Source organism: Bos mutus, chromosome 2 (genome assembly GCF_027580195.1).
Source record: "Bos mutus isolate GX-2022 chromosome 2, NWIPB_WYAK_1.1, whole genome shotgun sequence".
NCBI lineage: Eukaryota > Metazoa > Chordata > Mammalia > Artiodactyla > Bovidae > Bos > Bos mutus.
In genome coordinates this window covers 41701439-41719807 of record NC_091618.1, presented here as the reverse complement: position 1 = coordinate 41719807, position 18369 = coordinate 41701439, and the positions used below count along the sequence as shown (strand labels likewise).

The window sequence follows — 18369 nt, the reverse complement described above, 5'->3', positions numbered from 1 at the left end:
TTCTTTGATTTAACATGAAGCAGCTGGAGGTAAGGAGACAAGGGGTAAGGAGACAAAGGAAGAAGGGTGTACAGAACAGAGGGCCATTCCAAGAGCTCTAAAGGCACCCTGTGAAAATCTAAGCTCACTTACTCTGACTCAGACTGTTTAAGTATCAGATACTTAGACCATACTTACTTTGTGCTGGACACCAAGCACTGTGCAAATGTTCATTCATTCAAACCTCCTAACAACCCTGTGAGGTTATTAGTAGTGCCATTTCACAGATGAATGAACTGAGGCAAAGAGAAACCAAATAACTTGCCCAAGGTTACACAACTAGGACAAGGTGGGGCTGGGTTTTGAAGCCAAGCAGGGCTTCCCTTTTTTGGCTCAGCTGGTAAAGAATCCACCTGCAATGCAAGAGACCTGGGTTTGATCCCTGGGTCGGGAAGATCCCCTGAAGAAGGGAAAGGCTACCCACTCCAGTATTCTGGCCTGGAGAATTCCATGGACTGTATAGTCCATGGAGTCACAAAGAGTCAGACACAACTGAGCGACTTTCACTTTCAGTATAGTACCAGTGTCGAACAGCTCAGCCTCAGGTTCTGAAAAACCTCTGAACTGGGATGGGGGGAGTCTCAGTTATTTCTAAAAGAAGCAGTGTCTGCAGTCTCTCGTGTCCTTTACATCCTAGATGACTACGAAGTGGACTGGAGCAACTCTTCTTCCCCAACCTCCGGGTCTGGGGCCCCTCTGGCTGACAAAGAGAAGAGTTGGCTTTACACTCTAGACCCCATTCTCATCACCATCATTGCCATGAGCTCGCTGGGCGTCCTCCTCGGGGCCACATGTGCGGGGCTTCTGCTCTACTGCACCTGTTCCTACTCTGGCCTGAGCTCCCGCAGCTGCACCACGCTGGAGAACTACAACTTCGAGCTCTACGACGGCCTCAAGCACAAGGTCAAGATGAACCACCAGAAGTGCTGCTCAGAGGCCTGACAGATTGCACCCAAATCGCACCTGACATTTCATTCCAGCAAGAGGGGCTAGTGGAAATTACAATTTTTTTTCCCTTTGGAAACTGAATGCCATAATCTCGATCCAACCGATCCAGAATACTGAAGGTGTGGACAGAACAGGCGAGTCGAGGGAAGCAGGGAAATGCAGTCTTTCAGGGGGTTGGGACCCACCTGAGACCACGTGGCTGAATCATTTGCTGGGACAAGGATGGGTGCTCATCTCTTTGGTGGTCACAGTTCTATTTTGTTTGTGAGTTTGTTACTAATTCTGTTTTATTTCTTTGGTCTGTGAGCAACTCAAAGAGGCAGAAGAGAATGACTTTTCCAGAATAGAGCAGAGTGGTGATCAGTAGTCTCTGCTTTTTCTTCCTAATCAACGCTTGGAAAGCAAAAAGTCTTTTCAGACTCTCCATCTTTAGAAAATAAATTCCCCCAAAAAGCCGTCCAGTTTATCCCACCCTCCGATCGTCTCATGACTTCCGGGATTTGCTGTGGTATAGCTTCTGCCAGCCAACTTGACAAGCTGCCGTTTCCAGTCCTAGCATTTCGGTAGGATGTTGTTGCCTTTAACTTTTTTTATCCAGGGGAAAATTGCCATTTTAGGGTCAGCATGAACAGCTCTTTCTTATATGCGATTTAAAACAAACCAGAAAGAAAACTTCACACGTCAAAATCCGTAGAAGCGCCTCCATGTTAGAAGCGGACAAGCCTTAACGTGCTTTGTGAATAGGAGCCATTCATTCAGTCTAGACCCAGAACGTGTGGCTGTGAGGCTACTTTGTGGGGCCTCTGGTGGTGGTTTTGCTTTTTCTTTTCCTTCGTCCTTGTTCTTCTAAAGCATACACACGTGCCCCACACGCACACACACATACAAGCATGCACACACATGTACACCCATGCATACACGCTCACTGTCAGGTCTCTTAAGCCCCAGGAAACAGCATTGTTTGACATTCTCTGAGATGGGGCGGGGGAAATATAAGCTATCAGTATGTTTGTCCATCAGTGAGACATCACTAGTGACAACTGACGGGAAAGGAAGAGAACAGTGGAGAGAGAAAAAGAAGTCCATCGTCTGTGGTCATGTGATCGCAAAGACTGAGAGGACTGGAAAAGACATTCTGATATATCCGTCTCTGTTAGGCTAGTAAACACAGACTTCTCCTTGGGGTGACAGCCACCACCTCCACCTTTCAGAAGCATCAGCAGCACTGCAATGCCTGAGAGCTGCTTCTAACCAAAAGTCTGCATGCCCTGTGGACCAAAATGCTAATGCTGCTTCAACCCCAGAGAGACCTGTGTTCTTACATACACCCACCCACACACACACCAATTTATGTATTTTTTTTTATTAAGTGCCTTGAAAAATGAAGAAAAAAATGTATTTTCCTTCTATGTAGAAATCAGTGAATACCATACGAGTTAAGGCATTCCTCTATTCCTCTTCCCTCACCCAGTGGCTCCACACCCAGCTTCCCTCACACCACTCATCCTATGGATGGAGTAAGGCCTGCCACCCGAGTGGTAATCATAGCCCTAGATGACTCTCAACTGCTCTAGAAGGGGAGGCATCTGGAATCGCATGAAACTGTGTGAAGGAGAAGATTGTCCACGCCAGGATCCAAATCTTGATTTTGTAGTAACGCCTACAGCTTGCCTGTGTGCTGGAAATACATTTGAAACCCAAACAGTATGCCCAGCCTATTGTGAATCAGTGGTGAACTGTCAGACCATTTTTTGCTGCTATGGTCACCCACGATGTCATTTGTCTCATACCTAGGTGAAAGGGGAAGGGTGAATGGGACCGGCTGGTTCCTTTCGATGTTAACTTATGAAAATGCTAGTTCAAATGGTAATGTCACAGTGTTCTGTGTGAAGAGAGGGAGAGTTCATACCAACAGCTATTTATTCCTATGTGTGTGTGTCTTTGCCAGTCTTTGAGTTCTCTATATCTACTGTGTATGTGAATGGTCACGTGGGACTCAGTGGTGGTGTTGTGACTTTGACCTAGGCCCGAGTGTCACTGCTGATCTTGGCACTCGTTGGCACAGTGGTAGTTAGAGGTGACAAGTGAAGCTGTCAAGCCCAAGGCCTTAGCTTCAGGCCCTCCTGAGCTGAGTGTGTGGCAGAAGTAAGTTCTTAATTAGCCCACTTCCTCTTCGCCTTCCCGTGTAACTTAGTGTTCCAGAAGTTAGCACGTCCAAGGGTTTCCAGAGTTAACCTGCAGAAGAAGAGAGTTCAAAAGTTGACACTGAGGGCCCTGGCCTTCTCAAGTCCCGTGGGCCATTCATCAACTCCCCAAAGACCAGCCTTGTCTCCGACCCGCAGTTCACCTTTCAGTTATGTACAACTCAACCTGCATCCCTCTAATGTCCTATATCCATATTCACCATTGGCTGGTTTGAGCCCTTGAGTGGGCTCCGGATGCTAAACAAAAGCAGGCCAGCCAGAGCTACATGTAGATACCTCACCAGCCCTGGAGGCTGTTCTGTTGTAAGACAGGACCCCGATTATAACCTGGCCAGGGGACACCCTGGTGCATTTGTTGTTGCTATCTGCAGGTAGGCTCACCGACCCATCTCCTTGACTCCTTCCCCCTGGGAAACCCAACTCACAGTATTGATCTCCTTTTATGCCTTGTACTGAATGACACATTACCTCCACGCTCTCCCGGACTAGGCGGTCAACAGGACCACAGGGCTGCTTCCTCTCTTAGGTGTGGGCATGGGGAGTTGACAGGAATGAGGGTCCGAGGAATGAGCATGAATGGCAAGAAAACAAGGGGAAAAGTTAAACTGTCACACATGAGGTTAACTTTTCCAAGGTTAGCTGTTAAAGGTATTTGACCATCCACTGGCTGAGCCAGATCAAGGGAACTTGAGAGCTTTTACTGTGATTCTTCAATGTAAAAAATAAACAACAATGTCAAACTGTGTTTATATGATTTGTATAAAACCTTTTTAAGATTACTATTTAAATAAACATTATACCAGAGATATTTTTCTGCATTTTTTTATTGGAGACAAAGAGACTTAGGTTCACCTTGGGTGACCAAAAACATCCCAGTTTGCCTGAGACGTTGCTGAGTTTTAGCTCTGAAAGTCCTGTGGTCCTGGAAAACCCCTCCAACCCAGCCAAATCGGGATGGTTGGTCACTCTCTTGGGATAATGCTTCTTAGCACCTTTACATGCCGTTAGTAAATAGATTGGCTAGCTGGCTTTTTATAAAGTGAAAATATGATATGGGCAGGTAATGAGCTATCTGGCCAAGTAGACCATTTCAGCTCATAGACTTGCCTGGTAGATTTCTGAGACTGTGAGCCCTACTAACATTCCTCCGTCCTGGACATCACCAGTCCCCTGTGATTTTTGACCCTGCTGTTTCCTGTCTATTGAAACATTTGCTTGTCAACATCTCTGGTGATTTCGAGGTCTATAACAGTGCTTCTCAAAGTGTGGTCCCTGGACCGGAACTATTAGCCTCACTGTTGGATGTGTACATTTTCAGACTCCACCCTACATCTACTAAATCAAAAACTCTGGGAGGATGACCTAGAGATTTACATTTTAACATGCCCTCCAGGCTTCCCCAGTGGTTCAGTGGTAAAGAATCTGCCTACAATGCAGGAGACTTGAGTTCGATCCCTAGGTCAGGAATATCCCCTAGAGAAAGAAATGGTAACCCACTCCAGTATTCTTCCCTGGAGAATCCAGTGGACAGAGGTGCCTGACAGGCTATAGTCCATGGGGTCCTAGAGTCGGACAGGACTAAGCAACTGAGCACACCTGTATCCACCAGGGGTTCAGATGCACCTTTGAGTTCAAGAACCTCTGGTCTCGGAGAAAGGAAAAGTAGCCTGGCTTCACAAAATGATCAGAGATTTTTTCACTTGTGGGTTATTGGATTCAAAACAAACTGGACTTTGGCCAGGGAAAGCTAAAGGAGACCCAGTATACTCCTAGGCGATGCCTGCTTCCAGGGGAGGAGGAGTGAAAAGCTTGACTATGAACTTCTCAGCCTACCCGCTCCACCCCCACATATATGGCAGACTTGAAGATGTGTACCTGAACTGAATTTGCCCCCTTCCTGAGCTCAGTTCACATTTGGTTCAATTGTTTATTCAAGAAATGCTTTTGAGCATGTCCTGATTTTGTGAACTCTTAGAGCTTACACTTCAGTCAAGTGGACGGAAAGCAAACAGCCAAACACATAAAATAAGGATTGCTTTTGGTAAATTCGGTGAAGGCCATAAACATGTAGCTCTGATAGAGAATTGCCAGATCCTGAAGGCAGAATATTTGTGTCACTTGAGTTCCTATTTGTAAAGCACAACTATTTAACACAGATGTTACAGTATGGACATGCTCAGTTGTGTCTGACTCTTTGTGACCCCATGGTCTATAGGCCACCAGGCTCCTCTGTCTATGAAATTCTCTAGGCAAGAATACTGGAGTGGGTTGCCATTTCCTCCTCCAGGGGATCTTCCCGACCCAGGGATCAAACCCACATCTCCTGTGTCTCCTGCATTTCAGGCAGATTCTTCAGCTGCTGAGCCACTGGGGAAGCCCCAATGTTATAGAATTTTGGTTAATTATATTAAATACAACTTACCTCTTTTATAGTCAATAAATTATCTTAATGAACCTAATGAATCTGATATAATACAATATATCTCTTAGAAGCTATTTTTAAAAAGAATTACCAGGGCGGCTCCCTCTAAAAGGTTGATCAGGGAAGCTTCCCTGAGGAGGTGATATTTCAGATATTTTAGGTGATAACCTGAAAAGACAAGGAAGACTGAGATAAGCAAAGTACCTGGGGAAAGGTTTCCCAATTGAAGATATAGCATATAGAGATCCTGCTAATAGAAAGAGCTTGTTCCTAGGCCCACAAGGTGGGGCTATGAAAGCATGATCATCAGTGGGGAGGGTATGGAGACTGGGCAGCCAGATAAGATTCTTTAGGCAGTGAGGAGTTGCTGTCTTGCATCATTCTTTGGCCTTCCTTAATTTATAGATTGGTTGGATGGCATCACCGACTCAATGGACATGAGTTTGATTGAACAAACTCCAGGAGATGGTGAAGGACAGGGAAGCCTGGTGTGCTGCAGTCCATGGGGTCGCAAAGAGTCAGACATGACTGAGCGACTGAACAACAACAATGTGTAGAGAAGGCAGCCCTCAGATGCACCCATCCGCATTCTTCACTGGCCAGTAAGGTCACCCCAGCCATAGCTCTGCAGCTTCCCTTTCAGCCTCTCTTGCGATCTTCATCATATCATGTGTCTCTTGAGATGCCTGCTTCTACCGTTTTACTGACCCTAGCAGCAATAACAGAGGTTAAAATGAAAGTAAATTTCTACTTTCCTTTAGTCGAGGTTGTGGGTATTTTTAAAGTTCCAACCATCTAATACCTCCTGGTCCCTAGCCATCTAGTGTTTACATAAGATCTTTTTTTTTTTCCCCCTTATCTGCATCCTTCTGGAAATGTTTATAGAATCCTCAGGGGAGGCAGTGAAATGAAGTTGGAACAGGCCCATCCTTAAGGGGAACAGGATCCATCTGGATGCCCGAGGCTCCTTTGCCCCTGCAACGTTGGTGGTGGTGATGGGGATGGGGGAGGGAGCACTCAAAGAAGACATGGAAAGATGAGTCTATTCCAGTTCTCACAGGCTTCAGCATCCGGTTGCAGGCCGAACTAAACAGAACTCCTAGGGAAATGTTTCCCCTGGGGGTAGGGTGTGTGAGGAGAGGGTTGCCGATTAGAATAGGAAATGTTACCTGTGCTGGTCCTCTCCACTTCCTTCCCTCCTCCCAGGAGCTTCACAGTAACTTTAACCGCCAGTTCCCATCAACAAAAGGGAAGGGTCCGATGAAGCCCAAGGACTGTGGCAGAGGTTCGGCTGGCTGGTCCCTGGATTCCCACCTCCTAGAAGCCCCAAGCCTGTTGCTCACCCACCGAGGCCAGTCCTTGTCCTGGCTCTCCCGGGTGCCCCTGTGAGGAGCTCCTGGTGGAAGCACACACCTTCCCTGTTCTCCCTGGAGGTGGGCCGGGGACCTCCAAGGGAGCCATGGGTCAAGTTGTTTCTGTAGCTTCTCCAGAAAAGGACAACTGGGTCCTCTCTCTTCCCAGCCAGAAAACCCAATAGGACAACTGTGTGTGCCGGATGTGGGTATCACAGCCGGCTTCCAAGGGCCACAACAGAAAGAGACCGTTGGCCATAGGCGAGTGGTTCCTTATCCCTCCTTCTGTCTGATGCCACCAGGTAGGCAGAGCTCCTCTCTTTGCAGAGAAGCCACCTGAGCCAGCCTGGCCCACACATACACAGAAGCACCCAGAACAGCCCTCCACCAGCAGAGAGGTAAAGCTCAGGAGTGGGGCAGGTGGTTTGGGGGTGCTCTGTTCTGGGCCCCTCACCAAGCCAGCAGGCTCGGGCAACTGTGGTCAGGAGTGGCCCCCCCCCACCCTAATTCAAACAAACCTCCCTTGGAAAGCCAGGAGGCTCTGTTTGCGAAGAGCAGGCTGCAGCCTCCACAGCTGCCCAGCCTCTCAGAGCCATCCATAGCCAGGTTACTGCGGAGCACAGCTCTGCTAATAAATCTCCATCCTGAAGCCCTTGACTGCCTCCGCTGGGAATTGAGGCACAGCCTCTCCGAGCACCCGCTGGCAGCCCTGCCGCATTGCCAAGCCTTGACTCCAGGGCCCTGGCAGGCGGCCTTTCTGGATCGACCTTTTTTCTTCACCTTTTTTCCCTCCTCCACCCCCTCATCTCACCTCTCCTTGAGCATTCACGTTTCTATTTCCAGCCAACTGTTTTTAATTCCTGTGACAGTTCAAAGAAAACTTTAGAAGGCTTTGCAGTCTACCAGTGCTCCTCACCCCTTGAACTTGAACATGCTGAGGAGGTGAGAGAGCACTGGTCCCAGAGTTCAGCACCCAGGGTCCTCAGTCCTGCCTCTAGTTCTGTCACCTTGAGAAAGTCAGGCATATCTCATGTTTTCCAGGTGTAAACTGAACATTTGGGTTAAATGAATTTTGAGCCCCGAACTCTGACCTCTTAGCTGATGGAGTAGCTCTGTTCGGTTGTCTGAATCTGTGATGTTCAAAGCAGTGAGCACATAGCTTTGCAGATATCCCCCTCCCCGCCCCCTGAAGAGAGGCCAGGAGCACATCTTCAGGATTGATTCTGTTGTGGAGCTGGCCCAAATCCAAATTCCTTCACAGCAGAATTGCTCTTTTTCCCAGAGCCCTTCACTAATAGCTATTTACATAGAAATTGACATGCTTACTTATCTATGTCCCACTAACTCTTATGGGAAGCATGCATGCATACATTCATTCATGTAATCAACATGTATTATTAATAGATTAAATGCCCACTATGTGCCTTGCTAGGGCTTTGCAGGTGGCACTAGTGGTAAAGAATCTGCCTGCCACTGCAGGAGACTCAATTTGATCCCTGGGTTGGGAATATTCCCTGGCAAAGGAAATGGCAACCCACTCCAGTATTCTTGCCTGGAGAATCCCATGGACAGAGGAGACTGATGGGCTACATACAGTCCATGGGGTCACAAAGAATCAGACACAACTGAACATCCAAGTACATGTACCTTGCTAGGTGCCAGGAGACAATGATATGCATAATAGATGTGGTCCTTGCCTTCAGGGAGCTTACAATCGAGAGAGAGACATAGGTAAATCAAATAACCACATGAATCTGTCATAACAATCAAGGTGGGAGTTTAAAGAGCTATGAGTATGTGAAAGGCTCTGGGAAGCTTTTCCTGAGCATCATGAACAATGGGAGCTGAAATCAGATAAGTGAGAAAGGCAGAAGGGAAAGCATATCAGAGAGAAGGGCCTGCAGGTGCAAAGACTCAGAAGCAGAGGGGAATCTGGCTTGGAGCAAAAGCGAGGAATAAGGAGAAGCATCTCATTCACTTTGGTATCAGGACTCCCAACTCATACCTGATTCTTACTGTGTAACATCAAAACATGTTTGTTAAATGAATGAATGAGTGAATAACTTGTATAAACTCTCCTTTCTAACAGGCATCAAGCTGCCTAAAAGATAGATATTTTAGTTCTTCCTTATTACTACTGTGCCTCACTATAGTGGAAAATGTGCAAGCAAGTTTCCTAGAGTCTAAACTGAGAGATTATGCCCACAAGTTCCAGTATGGAGATGGGCACTACTTGTTTAAATGTAACAGTCTAGGTTAAATATATACAAATTAAAAGTGCTGTTAGGAAAGTTGGAGGATCACCAGATTTAACAAATAAAAATATCCATGAGCCACTGTGGAAAAACAGTACAGCAGTTCCTCAAAATGTTAAATATAGAATTACCATGTGATCCAGCAATTTCACATCCAGGTACATAGACTCAAAAGAATTGAAAGCAGGAAATCAAACAGATACTTGCCCACCAACATTCATAGCAGCATTATTCACAGTAGCATAAAGGTGAAAACCATCCAAATGTCCATCAACAGATGAAAGTACAGTGTGTGCATACAATGGAATATTATTTAGCATTAAAAAGGAATGACATTCTGATACATGCTACAACATAGATGAACTTTGAAAATATGCTAAGATGAACTAAGCCAGACACAAAGGGAACACTAACAGGAGATGCCAAGAACAGTGGCTTCCTCCCACTGCTCAAGAGTAGCAGCCTGTCCTCCATGATACCAGCCCTATAGATTTCAGACTTGCCCCAGAAGCTCCCGTGATTGCATAAACCAATTCCTTGCACAATAAATCACCTAATATTAGGTTGGTGCAAGCGTAATTGCAGTTTTGGACTGTGAATTTTAAATTATTATAACTAGGCTCAAATACATCTTTATTAATCAAAAGAGGAACCATTACAATCAACACATTTTTTGCCAATGAGAAATAAGTTTGTTTATTCCTGTAGCATAAAAATCCGTACTTCAGGATTCGAAGCACTCTTAGAAAGCATTTTCTGCACCCTGCTGGTTGTGGAAGCATTTTCCCTGCCAAAAGTTGTCGAGATGCTTGAAGAAGTGGTCGTCAGTTAGCAAGAGGTCAGGTGAATGTGGCGGATGAGGCAAAACTTTGCAGCCCAATTCGTTCAACTTTTGAAGCATTGGTCATGAGACATACAGTCAGGTGTTGTGGTGGAGAAGAACTGGGCCCTTTCTGTTGACCAATCCTGACTGCTGGCATTGCAGTTTTTGGTGCATCTCATTGATTTCCTGAGCATGCTTCTCAGATGTAATGGTATCGCCGGGATTCAGAAAGCTGTGCTGGATCAGATGGGCAGCAGGCCACCAGTGACCACACCGTTTTCTGGTGCAAGTTTGGCTTTGGGAAGTGCTTTGGAGCTTCTTCTCAGTCCAGCCGCCGAGTTGGTCATTACCAGTTGTCATAAAATCCACATTTAGTCGCATGTCACAATCTGATCAAGAAATGGTTTGTTGTTGCTGCATAGAATAAGAGAAGACGATACTTCAAAACAATAATTTCTTAAATTTTCAGTAAGCTCACAAGGCACCCACTTATCAAACTATTTCACCTTTCCAATTTTCTTCAAATGCTAAACCACCATAGAATGGTTGACACTGAGTTCTTCAGAAACCTCTCACGTAGTTGTAAGAGGATCAGCTTCAATGATGCTCTTGGTCGGTCATTATCAACTTTCAATGGCCACCACAATGCTCCTCATCTTCCAGGCTCTCATCTCCTTTGCAAAACTTCTTGAACCACCAGTGCACTGTCCATTCATTAGCAGTTCCTGGGCCAAATGCCTTGTTGATGTTGCAAGTTGTCTCCGCTGCTTTACAAACCATTTTGAACTCAAACAAGAAAATCACTCTAATTTGCTTTTTGTCAAACATCATTTCCATAGTCTAAAATAAATGTAAAATAAATAGTAAGTAATGTCATTAGCAAAAAAAATAATAAATCAAGTGATAAATGTGCATTAAAATGATGTATAACATAATCACATTTACTTAATGTATTCCAATATCAAACTGAAATTTCAACAACACAAAAGTTGCAATTACTTTTGTACCAACCTAATACATTAAAAAGTGAGATACTAAGAATAGGCAAATTCAAAGAGAAAGTACATTAGAGGTTACCGGTGGCTGCTGTGGGGAGGGTTACTGTTTAATGGTTACTGTTTTACTGTTACAGAATTTAGCACATTGAATAAGATCTGGAAATAGATAGTGCTGATGGTTGCATAGCATTGTAAATGTACTTCACTTCACTGAATTATACTTAGGGTTAAAATAGTCAATTTTACATTATATAAATTTCCCACAATATTTTAAAAGCATTTTTCTCTCAAAAGAAAAACCCTATGTAACCCTTGGGATACACCTAAACTGAAAAGGTATTTATTGTTTATCCGAAATTTGAATTTAACTGGGTATCCTGCATTTTATCTGGCAACCCTTACTGACAAGCTTCCTGTACACCATGAACTGTACTCCCTAGAACATTTCCAGGATTCTGGGACCATCCTTTCGAAAGCAAAAATCAATGCCTGTGGTCTGATAAGAATGAGTGTACAAGCCAGGCACAGAAAGTCAGGGGGGTGCCTACACTAATTATAGACTCAGCCCTAGACACAGGGCATGAAGTAACTCCCTCAGCCCTCACTCACTCCATCAGTGAAGAGGTAGAGATTAGAAATCTTGGTTGGGTTTCCCATCTGTTGTTTAATCATCGTGATCCACAAATGCAGTAAAAGCTGGTTATAAACCCCTTCTTACAATTGACCACGTGGCTAGAATTACAGTCACAGATGGTGACACTCGTGCATATGACTCAGACGATAGCCTTGTCCCCTGCCATCAATGCATCTTCACACCAGAGTTGGTAAGAACCCATGGAGTGCCCAGATGCCTAATTGTACCACCATTTGCACCCATGTCTTCTCAATGAAGGAAGCTGCCTGCACAGCTCACTGTGCAGCAAGAAACAACAGGTGCAAAAGGCAAAGGCCACTTTGGAACCATTTGGACCAAAGAACATGGCTCAGTATAACAGGAGCACCCACAGACTTGGCATGCCTGCGCTAATCTGCCAGCAAGATGGGCCTGAAATCAGACCACAGCCGTGGACTCTACGGCTGCCGTTCCAGGTGGTCCCACCTACTCCTTCCCTCAACCAAGACGAAAGGCAGCTGGGGAGGGCATCACACGAAGAGATGGGTCATGTCCAAGTCATTTTTAGTAGGTGCTGACAAATCCCTGTGAACGTCTGGAAATGTGTAGCACAGCAAAAACACACGGGTCACAACGCACTGGTGAATGATTACAGGAGGAGAAATTCATTACAGGCTGCTCTCAGCTCCTATCACATAAGAAGGTGTTACATTAACAAGATGGAAGGTCCCTGCGGTCCCCTCCCCAACACAGCCCCCACTGCCACCACCTGCCACCCCACTATTTCAATTTGTATGGCATGGCAGGAGGGGAGCCCAAAGGCAGGGAGCAGGGAGTTAATTCAGCTATACTCATCAAAAAGGGGGTCACGGTGGCAGCCAAGGCCAACTGAAGCGGATTCAACCTGAGTGTCACGTGAAATTCTTCCCTTGCAATCTGCACCCGCAATGACCTCTGCGGCCCGACAACCATCGATGACATTAAAGCAAAGTGAGGCCTTTTTTCTTAGCTGTTCACATCATCTGCTTTCCAGCCTGGGTGTGTGCATTTCCCCATAGATACGCCTGGCCTTGTCTCTGTTGGCCCCCAGGTTTTCTGGTGTTTCTAACCTTTCCTGACATAAGCATGGACAGATGGAGAATCAGGCGGGTGCCAGCCTGGAACCCATGCTGGAGACTGGGGGAGACTAAGTTGAGGAAGAACACTGGCCCTGGAGCCGCTCCGGACCAGCACAATCTGGGGTGATGGCAACAGGAAGTCTCCCTTTTGTGGTGGCCAAGTGGACGCGATAGATTGAGCGGCCTTCCAAGTCCTTGCTCCTCAGTGTCACAGGCTATCATCGTCTCATTCCTTGTCCTCATCTCTTCTCCAGTCTCCATGTTAAAGAATCACAGGTCACAAATGGAAGGTTAGAGAGAGTCAGAAGCATGCAGACAGATGGGTCAATAGTTCTTCTTTAATGAGATTTCTATTCCTTCGGATTCCATTCACATGCAGAGGGGCCAACGCCCTAGTCTGCTTTTAAAGTCAAATGCAAAGCCAGGTCCAGGGACAGATGGGCTGTGCCTGAGAGGGGGATCGCCACTGGTGCCTTCCCCAGGAGGCCAGAAAACTCAGTTCCTTGGCCTCGCCCCTGCACCAAGCTCCTTACCACTCAGAGCCCTGGTCCAGTTCCTGTTGCAAATGTGAACCTAAAGTGGTGAGGAGCCCCAGCACGCTCACTAACCAATACGATGTTAAATATCACACCTCCCTGCTTGGGCCTGGGCTGGAAGCCGCCTCTTCGTTACACGGCTTTCTCTGCACTTAAGGAAAGAGAGTACGCCTCTCCCAGATATGCCCCACAGAGACCTGCCCTCAGCCTCCCCAGCGCTGGGGAAACCTTCAAAACTATTCAGTTTGTCTAAACCCCATCCATCTTTAATGTCAGAGTCTACATTTTCTCCTCTCCTCCTTTTTCAAAGCTGCCAAAAAAGAAAATGTCACTGCATTGGGGGCCAATTCAAAAGCCAGGCTTAGACGGATGTTCGGTTTCATTCCCCCTGGCCCCTATGTCTTTATCTCCCGTGGAGTCTTCAGAGGCTGTGTCTCCACCCACCTCCATTCCTGGGTTCTTTTGACGTCTTGATGTCTCCCCTGTCTCTTGCGCTCCTCTCTTGCCTTCTTCTAAAGCACAGGCCTTAGAATTCACAAAGCTGTCCTTGTGACCGCAGCCCCTGCTAAGAGGACAGCTTGTTGATTTCTTAGGGGATGGGAAGGGAGCTTGCCAGCTGAGGCTGTCGCCACCCCTATCAACACCCTGCCAGGGATTCAGAGGTTGAACAGCTGATGCAGGTAAGTATCCCCGATGGTGCCTTTTAGTAGCCAGATTCTCCAAATTTGTGCAGAACACATGGAATCATCCCAGGCTGTGATGATTTGGTTGGGAATGGTGTATGTACCTCCGTTCCCACTGCATGCCTTAGAAAGACTCTTCAAGCCATGAAGGGCAGGTGGCAGTCCTGATGAAGATGCCAGCGGAATGCATCCCCGACAGCCCCTGGCTCACCCAGGAGCAGGGAGCTGAGGCCCTGATTGATACCTGGGGGTGAGGCTGTCAGCTGGGAGCACACAGGAGGGAGATAAGGGACTCAATCAGTGTCAGACCCATCTTGACACACTTCGCTGTAAATCACTTTGGGGAAAGATGCTCAGCTGCCAAGAGCAGAGAAGGGCGAGTAGGTGATAGAAAAACAGGGCGAGAAGCAGCTGTGTGGGCTGCCAGCTCTGGGATGGACCCTGGCCTTGGCTCTAGAGGGAAATGTACAAAATACACAGAACACTGTCCAGCCGGCCTTAGCCCAAGCCGAGGTACAGCACTGAGTTCACTGCAGTGGATTAAAGCATAATCCAGGGTGAATGTTTGAGGATGTGAATTGTCTCAATAACACTTCTATGGAGGCTTCCCAGGTAGCACTAGTGGTAAAGAATCTGCCTGCCAATACAGGAGACACAGGTTTGATCCCTGGGTGAGGGAAGATCCTTCGGAAGAGGGCATGGCAACCCACGCCAGTATTCATGCCTGGAAAATCCCATGGAAAGAGTAACCTGGCGGGGCTACAGTCCATAGGGTCGCAAAGAGTCAGACATGAAGCAGTTTATCACGCACAACACTGCTATAAATACAGCCATTCGAACCAGCAGCCCAGGATGAGTGCCATGCAAACCCTCCTCCCCTTCCACCTTCCAGCCCTTCCAAGGCTCTCACGCTGCCTTGCCCACTGACACCTGGGGTGAGAAGCTGCACACGGTGAGCTATGAGGAAAACAGGCCTTAAAGTCACAGCGTTTTGTGGAGAAAAGATTCCCCCAATTCCAGAAAGACCCTAGACTGCACCTCAATGTCCCCCAACATTATTACAGATGTGATTAGCCTTGGCCAAACCCATTTTAGGGATTGCCTTTCAACATGTTTTAATTAGAGATTTAAAAATAATAACCTTATTTGTTTTTCCAAGGAACAGAGTTGGAAATAATGAACAGATTAGTGATTAATTAATTGCTGGCAGGTGTGGGGAGAAACCAGCCACAGCTTCTTAGCATTTTCCCCCTTTCTCTCTTAAGATCATTCTTTCTTATTTTAATTGCTTCTTGCCACCCCAGCACTTCTCTTATCAAACATTCAAATAAACTAAACAAATAGAGTGTACTGAGACTGGAGTACTCAATATGGTGTTTAATTGGAATTAAACAGCCTTGTTTTCTCCCGGTGGAATCTCGGGGCACCTGGCAGCTTCCCCGGCAGTGGAACTGGATTCCAAAAGTGCATTGTTAGCAGGTAGTTCATCCTCCTTTCAGGTGGCGAGGGCATGGCTTGATTGAAGCAAGGAGCAGTACGCCGTTGAATGCTTGCGGTTCGCTGGTGAGGAACTGAGGCGGGAACATAACAAGGCTGTGCACAGTCTCCCACCCATCTGCCCCACCGTTCACTTCTGTGTGTCTGCATCACACGAGTACACACCAGTGGGTGCACCAGCGGCTGCTGAAAGGGTGGAGGCTCAATGGTAGCCATGTGCTTCCGTTTGCCGCATCTCTCTGGGCTCGGTAGGGGGGCCACCATCACTTACCTCTCACATCAGAACAGCTAAGGCAACGATGTGCATCTATGACCTTAAACCCAAGCCATGGGCAGAGGAGGGTGACAGACAGGACCTGTGCTTGTATACCAGGCCCCCAGCATAGCCCTTGGGGAATGTGGGCTTCATATGAAGCTCTGTTCTTTCCAATGGGACAGCTGCTCAGAAAGGCTATGGAGATGTTGCTACTCTGCAGGGCTGTTTCCTGAACGAGTGAGCAGGCATCTCTAACTCCCAGAGGGGGCTTGGGGATGCAGCAAGTCTATAATGGAGACAGAAGTACTGGTTGCTTCAAAATAAGTTAGGAGCCTCAGGACATTACTCTGGTGCCTTCTCAGTGTGGGGAGATTCCATAGGACCAAGAGCCTAAGTTGTCTTCTCAAAAGCTGCCAAGTTGTTGAGCCATGACCATGGATTTATCTATAAATGATGATTGATAGGAATACAAATGGAGAAGGCAATGGCTCCCCACTCCGGTACTCTTGCCTGGAAAATCCCATGGATGGAGGAGCCTGGTAGGCTGCAGTCCATGGGGTCTCTAAGAGTTGGACACGACTGAGCGACTTCACTTTCACTTTTCACTTTCATGCATTGGAGAAGGCAATGGCAACCCACTCTAGTGTTCTTGCCTGGAGAATCCCAGGGACGGAGGAGCCTGGTGGGCTGCCATCTCTGGGGTCGCACAGAGTCGGACACGACTGAAGTGACTTAGCAGCAGCAGCAGCAGCAGGAATACAAAAGGAATGGAAGGGGGGGTTTTAAAGTGGGTCCCTGCCCATCTCAAAACAGGGGACACATACAGACTGAAAGTGAAGGGCTGGAAAAAGATTTTCCATGCAAATAGGGACCAAAAGAAAGCAGGAGTAGCAATACTCATATCAGATAAAATAGACTTTAAAACAAAGGCTGTGAAGAGAGACAAAGAAGGTCACTACATAATGATCAAAGGATCAATCCAAGAAGAAGATATAACAATTATAAATATATATGCACCCAACATGGGAGCACCACAGTATGTAAGACAAATGCTAACAAGTATGAAAGGAGAAATTAACAATAACACAATAATAGTGGGAGACATTAATACCCCACTCACACCTATGGATAGATCAACTAAACAGAAAATTAACAAGGAAACACAAACTTTAAACAATACAATAGACCAGTTAGACCTAATTGATATTTATAGCACATTTCATCACAAAACAATGAATTTCACCTTTTTCTCAGGCTCACATGGAACGTTCTCCAGGATAGATCACATCCTGGGCCATAAATCTAGCCTTGGTAAATTCAAAAAAATAGAAGTCATTCCAAGCATCTTTTCTGACCACAATGCAGTAAGATTAGATCTCAATTACAGGAGAAAAACTATTAAAAATTCCAACATATGGAGGCTGAACAACACGCTGCTGAATAACCAACAAATCACAGAAGAAATCAAAAAGAAATCAAAATTTGCTAGAAACGAATGAAAATGAAAACACAACAACCCAAAACCTGTGGAACACTGTAAAAGCAGTCCTAAGGGGAAAGTTCATAGCAATACAGGCACACCTCAAGAAACAAGAAAAAAGTCAAATAAATAACCTAACTCTACACCTAAAGCAACTAGAAAAGGAAGAAATGAAGAACCTCAGGGTTAGTAGAAGGAAAGAAATCTTAAAAATTAGGGCAGAAATAAATGCAAAAGAAACAAAAGAGACCATAGCAAAAATCAACAAAGCCAAAAGCTGGTTCTTTGAAAGGATAAATAAAATTGACAAACCATTAGCCAGACTCATCAAGAAACAAAGGAGAAAAAATCAAATCAATAAAATTAGAAATGAAAATGGAGAGATCACAACAGACAACACAGAAATACAAAGGATCATAAGAGACTACTATCAACAATTATATGCCAATAAATTCTTAGAAAAATTCTTAGAAAAGTACAACTTTCCAAAACTGGACCAGGAAGAAACAGAAAATCTTAACAGACCCATCACAAGCACAGAAATGAAACTGTAATCAAAAATCTTCCAGCAAACAAAAGCCCAGGTCCAGACGGCTTCACAGCTGAATTCTACCAAAACTTTAATAAAGAGCTAACACCTATCCTACTCAAACTCTTCTGGAAAATTGCAGAGGAAGGTAAACTTCCAAACTCATTGTATGAGGCCACCATCACCCTAATACCAAAACCAGACAAAGATGCAATCAAAAAAGAAAGAAAGAAAGAGAAAAGAAAGAAAAGAAAACTACAGGCCAATATTACTGATGAACATAGATGCAAAAGTTAACAAAATTCTAGCAATCAGAATCCAACAACACATTAAAAAGATCATACACCATGACCAAGTGGGCTTTATCCCAGGGATGCAAGGATTCTTCAATATCCACAAATCAATCAATGTAATACACCACATTAACAAATTGAAAAATAAAAATCATATGATTATCTCAATAGATGCAGAGAAAGCCTTTGACAAAATTCAACATCCATTTATGATAAAAACTCTCCAGAAAGCAGGAATAGAAGGAACATACCTCAACATAATAAAAGCTATATATGACAAACCCACAGCAAACATTATCCTCAATGATGAAAAATTGAAAGCA

The 18369-nt window shown here is 45.6% G+C and overlaps 1 protein-coding gene across 2 annotated transcripts in view; it reads left to right on the top strand.

Moving 5' to 3' along the window:
- Window positions 1-3995, top strand: part of NRP2 (neuropilin 2) — a 119904-nt gene extending 115909 nt beyond the window's left edge. For both annotated transcript variants that reach the window (XM_005904763.2, XM_005904762.3), the window contains exon 17: window positions 677-3995. In XM_005904763.2, coding sequence (XP_005904825.1) covers window positions 677-981 — 305 coding nt within the window. In that variant the 3' untranslated portion in view covers window positions 982-3995. The remainder of the gene's footprint in view (window positions 1-676) is intronic.
- The last annotated feature ends 14374 nt before the right edge of the window (window positions 3996-18369 follow it).